This window comes from Stenella coeruleoalba (genome assembly GCF_951394435.1).
Source record: "Stenella coeruleoalba genome assembly, chromosome: 8".
NCBI lineage: Eukaryota > Metazoa > Chordata > Mammalia > Artiodactyla > Delphinidae > Stenella > Stenella coeruleoalba.
The window spans coordinates 86823465-86831212 of record NC_137154.1 but is presented as its reverse complement, the minus strand read 5'-3'; the positions used below and the strand labels follow the sequence as shown (position 1 = coordinate 86831212).

General features: G+C 47.0%; 1 protein-coding gene across 3 annotated transcripts in view; it reads left to right on the top strand.

Moving 5' to 3' along the window:
- Positions 1–247: 247 nt before the first annotated feature.
- ARHGAP20 (Rho GTPase activating protein 20) overlaps positions 248–7748 on the top strand; it is a 153204-nt gene continuing 145703 nt past the window's right edge. The window contains exon 1 of one of the 3 annotated variants that reach the window (XM_079928583.1): positions 248–389. Coding sequence is in view for 1 of the 3 variants with exons in the window: in XM_079928582.1 (XP_079784708.1) it covers positions 771–875 (105 nt within the window). In the remaining 2 variants the exon portion in view is untranslated. Of the gene's footprint in view, positions 390–549; positions 876–904; positions 1279–7748 lie in introns of those variants that run through there. The other 2 variants (XM_079928582.1, XM_079928584.1) reach the window with 2 other exon arrangements.

The window sequence follows — 7748 nt, the reverse complement described above, 5'->3', positions numbered from 1 at the left end:
CGCGGGCAGGCTAACGTGCGGAACCGCACGACAGGTCAGGCGGCGCCGCGGGCTTCCCATGTGCGCGGCCGCGGCCCTCTGCAACGTGCGACTCCGTCCCCGGCCTCCCGGGCGGGGAAGGGGCGGGGGCGGGGGACCCCTCGGCGGTCGGCCGAGAGCTAGGCAGGAATCGCTGCCACTCCTCTGTTCAGGCTGAGGTCGCCACAGCTGCGCCGCTCCACGCGCTAACGGGGCGCCTTCCCCACGGGCGCGGCGCGGGAAGGGATGGGGTCGCGTGCGAGTGGGCTGGGCAGCTGGAGAGGCGCGCATCCACGCTAGAGGCCTGCGTTCGTGACACCGGCCGGTGAGCTCCTTCGGGCTGGCCCCACTCGGAGGCGCAGACTGAGAAGGTCGGTCGGGCGCCCGTGCCCTAATATATATCTAGAAGGGCGCGCCTCAGGCCGGACCGGCGCGGGGAGGGCCGCGGCCGGAGGAGGGCGGCCTGGGGAGGGCCCAGCGCGGGGCGCCTGGCGCCGAGGGGCGGGCCCGAGGCGGGGCGGCCGCGGCGCTGACGGGCGGTCGCCGCCGCAATCGCCTGCAGCTGCGGTGCCGAGCGCGGGTGGCTGTACATGGCCCCGACGGGAGGCGCGCGGCTCACACTCGGAGCCCGGCTCGCTGCTTGAGCTCGGCGCCCGCCTCGGCCTCGCGCGTCCTCGCCCGTCCGGCCAACGTCCCACGGACATGCCCGCGTAGCCTCCTCCTGGGCTGGGATTTGCTTGAAAGTCCTCTTCATGGAAGCGATGTCCCCTCAGCAGGAGACTCTAGGGGGGCAGCCGGCGCGCTCCTCTTCCCTGACAGGAGTGTCTCGGATCGCGGGCGCCCCCGGAACCAAGAAGGTGAGGACGCCGAGCGGGGCCCGGCGCCCGCCGCCGCCGCGCGGGCCGAACGCCGCAGGGATTTAACGCTCGAGGCCCGCGTCATTCGTCTGAGGCCATTCTCGCCTTCCCGTCTCCCAAGTTACCCCGTCACCCCCGGGTTTTTCGCGTCTAGAGTCTCAGTCGGTCTCGGAGCGGACCCGGCAGCCTCCCTCCCCGTCTCCATCCGCCGCGGGACCCGCCCCCCCTCCCTCAGGCGGGGCGCGCGGCCCGGGTTTGGGGCATCGCCCTTCCCGGCCCCTCTGGGTGCCCAGCCCCGGGGTTCCCTGAGGTACCCCGGGAGCTCACCGTCCCTTGACGGGGTCAGCTCTGAGGTCGTCAGGGCAGCGGCGTCCGCCCGTGTGCGGCTACCGCGCTGAGGAAGGTAGGCGGCCGGGCTGCGGCGCCTGCGGGGCTCAGCCCCTCACCTGGACGCGGCCTCTCCGCGATATTTTGCTGGGGGTGGCCGGGAAGAGGTGCCTGCGCCCCACAGAACGACTCCCGGTCGACGCCCGGGGACGCGGAGGGCCGGTTCGGCTTGGAATTGGGCTGGGTGGGGCGGGTGGGCTGCGGCTTAGGGGCCTTCACCCTACGCTTGTCCCCTGGCCCTCGGGGCTTGGCGGGGCTGGAGAGGGGTTGGGTGTCGGTGTGGGCGTGCGGGCGGCGCGCGTGGCCCCTGACAAAGCTGGGAGGAGGGATGCGGGCAACAACTTGTAGCGTTCCTTTCGGATAAACACGGCCGCCGAGCGGCGTGCCGATTCCGATGGGGTCAGGTTTCTTTGGAACGGTTCCCTCAGCAAGTGCACGTGGCCGCGAGCTGCCGGCCTCTGCTGCTTGGCTCTCGGAGGAATTGATTCGGGTGTTTTTAGCCGTGTCTGCCCTCGCTCCTCCCCTCCCCCAAAACCTAATATTTGGCTTTTTTTCTCTGTGTCCTGGTGGTTCCCTTCCAGCTTCTGTGGAGAAAAATTGGGATTAGAGGGATAACCTAACTCATCCTTAAGAAATATCTTGAGGCATTGCATTTGCATCATTGGAACCTTAAGGGGCTACGCAGGCTCCCCTAATTGTCCGGATCTTACTGCCTTTCATGACTCTTCCCAACAGGATCCTGGGTTGGCTAGAGGTCAGTGGAAGAGTGGTGAGATCGGTGCAGAGTAAAAGTGTGTGTGAGCTCCCAAGGACCTTGACCGTGTCGCGGAGCCATCTAGGAGTGTCAGTGAACTTGATGTTGTATCGGCTGTAGTGCTGGTTCAAGCCTTTGATGTATGGAGGCTGCGGTTTGTCCTTGTCGCTTTTCCCCTTCAGAGATGCAGGGAGGGAGGGAGAGAATTTACTAGGTTAGTGCTATATGAATTTTCAGTAATTAACATAGGTTTTAAAACAGTTTTTATTCCTGTAAACTTGAGGAATTGGGGGAAATAAAGTATTTGTATTCCAGAACAGATCTCATCCTTTTTTACTAACGGTAATTAAGCGAGAAAGCATGAGAGTAGCTTGATCAATCAAGAAGTACTTGTCCTGGGCTTCCCTGGTGGCGCAGTGGTTGAGAGTCCGCCTGCCGATGCGGGGGACACGGGTTCGTGCCCCGGTCCGGGAAGATCCCACGTGCCGCGGAGCGGCTGGGCCCGTGAGCCATGGACGTTGAGCCTGCGCGTCTGGAGCCTGTGCTCTGCAATGGGAGAGGCCACAACAGTGAGAGGCCCGAGTACCGCAAAGTACTTGTCCAACAAATGAAGGGTTGCTGGGCATCTTAAGCCATTGTCCTTAAGATGCTGTCCTTCATTATAAAACGTAATGATTTGTCACATTACCAATCTAGTCTTTTCCTTTTAAAATTTTGCCAGTCTGGTCTTTCTACAGCTTTTTACTCCCTTTAGGGTGAGAGTGAGGTTGAAGAACTATTTTATTTTGCTTTTAATATTTTTTTTCCAGAAAAGTGCATCTCTGCCTGTTTTAAATGTTAGTAGGCATATCTGTTTGATTTCAGACCTCCATAGCAATAGAAAATAATAATAATAAAAGAATATTTCCAAATTGTAGCTCACAGAATCATTGCCATTACACTCTCATGGACCACAATCTTTTTGTATCCCCAATACTCAACAGATTGATCTTTTATGTTTCATCTTGCCTTTTTAGTGTTTGGTAGTCCTAGTGAGTCATGAGACTTATTTCTTAAAAAGTCTACTATATGGTTGTACTGTTAATTACTAAGATTTGGATCAGTGTTGTTTAAACTGCCAGTTACAATCAACATTTTAAAAAATGAAATAGAACAGAAAATATTGGCACAGTGGTAAGGGTAAAGATTGCTTTGTGTAACTTTTTTCTCTGTTTCATTTATATATTTGTGCATTTTGGGCAGCGATGTAAAATGTGTTTCTTACTGAACAGTCAGAATTTTTTTTAACATCTTTATTGGAGCATAATTGCTTTACAATGGTGTGTTAGTTTCTGCTTTATAACAAAGTGAATCAGGTATACATATACATATATCTCCATATCTCCTCCCTCTTGTGTCTCCCTCCCACCCTCCCTATCCCACCCCAGAATTTTTACAGTTTCCTATTTGTGAAATGAAAAATAACAATAGTACCTAAGTCCTCAAGATAGTTAGGAAAATTAAATGTGAAGGAGAGTGAATATTAATATATAATAGCACTCAATAAGTGATGGCTCTTATTTGTACTTCCGTACCATGTCTGTAATTCACACTACTATGTCCCAGTTGTTCAAGCTAAAAATCTAGAATTTGTTTTCAACTACTGGCATTTATTTCCTCAGTCTACAACAACCATCAGAAAGGCCAGTCGAATATCACTTCAAAACATATCTTGAATTTCTCCACTTTCATCTCTACTGCTGCCATTGTAGTCGAAGCCAAACCACCACCATCTCTCACTTGAACATTTGCAGAAGTTCCCTAACTTGTCTAACACATTTTTTGCTTTTCCCTGACCTAGTCTCCATTTAGAAGCACCAGAATGATCTTTAAAAATTTAAATTGATCGCGTTCCTCACTGCTTAAAATCTTGTGGTGGCTTTCCATCATATTTAGAATAAAATTCAGACTCCTGTACTTAGCCCTCCCTACTTCATTCCCCTCATCTGCCTTTTCTGCTTTGCTTGTGTATTCTCCAGCCACATGGGCCTTCCTTTTCACACATTGAGTCATCACATTCATTCTGCTCTGAGGCTTTGGTGTTGCTATTCCCTTTTTGTCTTCTTTTTTTTGCCACACATCTTTGCAGTGTTGATTCTTTCTAATTGTTCTGATCTTAGGTTCTCCCAGAGGCCTGTCCTGACTACCTAAATGGAAGTTGCCTCTCAGTCATGTTCTGTACCTTCTGTTTTATTCTCATTTTAACATTCAGCTTTGCCTTACATATTATTATTTACTTCCTTGTTGTGTTACCTGAACTTCTCACCAGATTGTGAAAACCATGAGAATAGGGACATTATCTGTATTGTTCAAGGCAGCTGCCTCAGTGCCAAGGACAGTGCTACATGTTAGATACTCATTAAATATAAGCTGGGTTACATACGGCAGTGAACAGGGACAGTTATGCCCCTGTGTTCAGAGTTTATGATTTAGAGCAAGATCAGCAAACCTTTTCTTAGAGAGCCAGCTAGTGAATAATTTAGGTTTGTAGACTGTAAGGTGTGTCTGTTGCAGCTACCCACTATGCAATTATAGTACTAAAGCAGCCATAGACAATATGTAAATGAATGGGCACAGCTGTGTTCCAATAAAACTTTATTTAGAAAAACAGGAGGTGAATCCCTGGTGTTGTTTGCTGACCTCTAGAGCATGACTGTTGACTAGAACTTTCTGCAGTGAGAGAACTGCTCTTTTTTTTGCTTGATTTTTTGTGTTTTTTTTGCAGTACGTGGGCCTCTCACTGTTGTGGCCTCTCCTGCTGCAGAGCACAGGCTCCGGCTCAGCGGCCATGGCTCATGGGCCCAGTGGCTCCGCAGCATGTGGGATCTTCCCAGACCGGGGCACGAACCCGTGTCCCCTGCATCGGCAAGTGGACTCTCAACCACTGTGCCACCAGGGAAGCCCGAGAACTGCTCTTTATTTACAGTGTACAATTTGTTTCTTTGGATAATGCATTATGGATAGAATTCTGGATAATTCTTCTGGATAACATATCCTTGAGCATATCCACGTTTGGGCAGAACAGTTTTTGTGAAATGAAATGGCAGCACATATTAGAATAATTTCAGTTAGGGATGATTTGTGTCATTTTCAAGCCCCTGACCCTTTGGTTTCACATACTAATTGAAAAGTCTTTAAATAAGGTAGGTTTTGGGGAGGGAAGAGAGACTTACAAGCACAGAAAATCAGTCAAAGCAAAAGGATTTTAAAATAGCTCCAACATTTAAAAATGTAACAGCTACTATTATACACTTCATTCTGGCTTTTCTTTCTACATTCTCTGGGTCCAAATCTGTTTATAGCAGTTTATGGTACAACACCCCTGAGAGCCAACTTTAAGCCATGTGTGTGTCTTGCAATTGGGGTTTGAATGAAGCAACTTTGTGTGTAAGACTTGGTTTTATTCTTTAATACTGAGAAAAATATTATGCTCATGGTTAAGCCAGTATCCTACCGAATACTTTTCTGATGTTATTCACAAAATGAGTGGCATAAAATCAGGTCCATGAGATTGTTTTGGCTGGGAGCAGTCTGGAATTATCAAAAACTGAATTAGATCAGAAAGAGCCTGTTATCACCGGTGTGACCTCTGAACTTCTGGCTGTACTTCATTTCTTTGTTTGTAAAATAGGGGTAATAATCCATATCCTGTATATCTCACAAAGTTGTTTTTTATGGGTCAAAAGAAGAAAGAATATAAAAACACTTTCGAAAAAAGTGCAGAGGCCATTAGTAATTTTTACCAGGTGATATCTGTAAAGCAATAAAAAAAAGTTTTATTTCATTGGATTTAATACAAGAACATTTACATGCAAATGAGTGAATGCTATTTGTCTTATTCAGCTCGGGTTGCTGTAACAAAATACCATAACCTGGTGGCTTAAACAAAGGACATTTATTTCCTGCAGTTGTAGAGGCTATGAATTCCCATGATTCGGGTGCCAGCCAATTCAGTTCCTGCTGAGAACCCTCTTCTTGGCTTCCAGTTCTTTCTGTGTCCTCACATGGGAGACAGAGTGAGAAGAAAGAGTGAGGAAGGTGAGGGGGAAGAAGGGGAGGGAGAGGTAGTGAGAGAGATGGAGGTGGAGTTAGATATCTTTGGTTTCTTCTCATAAAGGCACTAACCTTGTCATAGGGGCCCCATTCTCATGACCTCATCTAAGCCTAATCACCTCCCATAGACCCCACCTCTTAATACCATTACATTGGAGGTTAGGGCTTCAACATATGAATTTGGGGGGGGGGGCGAACAAGTATTTGGCCCATAACACTAACCATCAAAGCAGTCACCCTTGAATGTCATAAATATCAAATATTGTAAGGTAGAAACTGGAGGAAAAAGATAAGAGTTTACTGTTTATAATATACGGAAAAGTAAAGGAAATTTTTCAAAAAACTTCTTTAACTAAATGCCTAACTATACATAATACACATTGATTATAATATATGGAGTAGGCATTATTAATGTACTCTTAGAGAGGAAGGAACTGAGCCCTGCCAAGGCTGCATGTAGTAAGCAACAGAGCTGGAATTTGAACCCAGATCTTCTAACTCTATTTCTCTTTCCAACTAGATTATAGATGCATTTTTTATTGTTTATAACATAAGATGTAGGGGAGAGTAGATGTGAATTTTATATAAGCAGTTGAACAAGCCATATTTGAGAAGTTTTTCTCCTGAGAGATAATTTCGTTCTTTAGGGAGCAGAGTCTCTACATTCTCCGTGTACCACAGAATATTATGTTCACTGCTGCCATTAGGTAAATGTTAGGTAAATGTATTAGTCAGGGTTCTCCAGAAAAACAGACCAGTAGGAGTCCCATGATTGCCATCTGCGGAAAAGTCGGTGGTGTAATTCACCACCATCTTTTCCTGAGGACAGGAAGAAATGAAATGTTCCAGCTGGACAGTGAGGGAGGAAAAAGGGGCAAATTCCTCCTTCCTCCACTTTTTGTTCTGTAAAGGTCCTCAAGGGATTGAATGATGCCCACCCGCATTGGGGAGGACAACCTACTTTACTGAGTCCACCAATTCAAATGCTGATTTCATCTGGAAATGCCTTCACAGACACATCCAGAAATAATGTGTAATCTGAGCATGCCATGGACAGTCAAGCTGACACATAAAATTAACCATCATAGTAAATATTGACTAATAGTGACAATCAGTGACACAATCATTGCTGTAATTTCTTTGGAAGTTTGTGATCTTTATCCCTTGGTATCTGTCATCTGTCATTTTCAGATGTTTTATATAAGGCACTCATATTTCAGGAGCTCTTTAGCCAGGCCTGCTTTCCACATTAATGCTGTTGGAAAACTTGGCATATTCTCCAAACTCATAGAAATACATTTCAAAGTTATGTGTGGATGCACAGAATCCTATGCCTCAGTTGTTTCCACCGTGGAAAATTGTGTGTGGGAAACCCAGCTGAAACTCTCAATTCAGTAAGCATTTTGATATCATGAATCTTGAGTGTAGGAAAACACTTGCTTCCATAGTCATCTTCACTTAAAATGTGAACACAGCAGTGCATTTTAACATAGCAAAAAGAAAAATTAATTTTCATGACTTTGACATTCATATATTAGAACAGAATATGTTGTTTTTTATGAAATGAAAGTTAAAGATACTTTATTTTTACACATTCTTTACACATTTGTGTAAAAAGTAATTATTAATTTTGAATATTG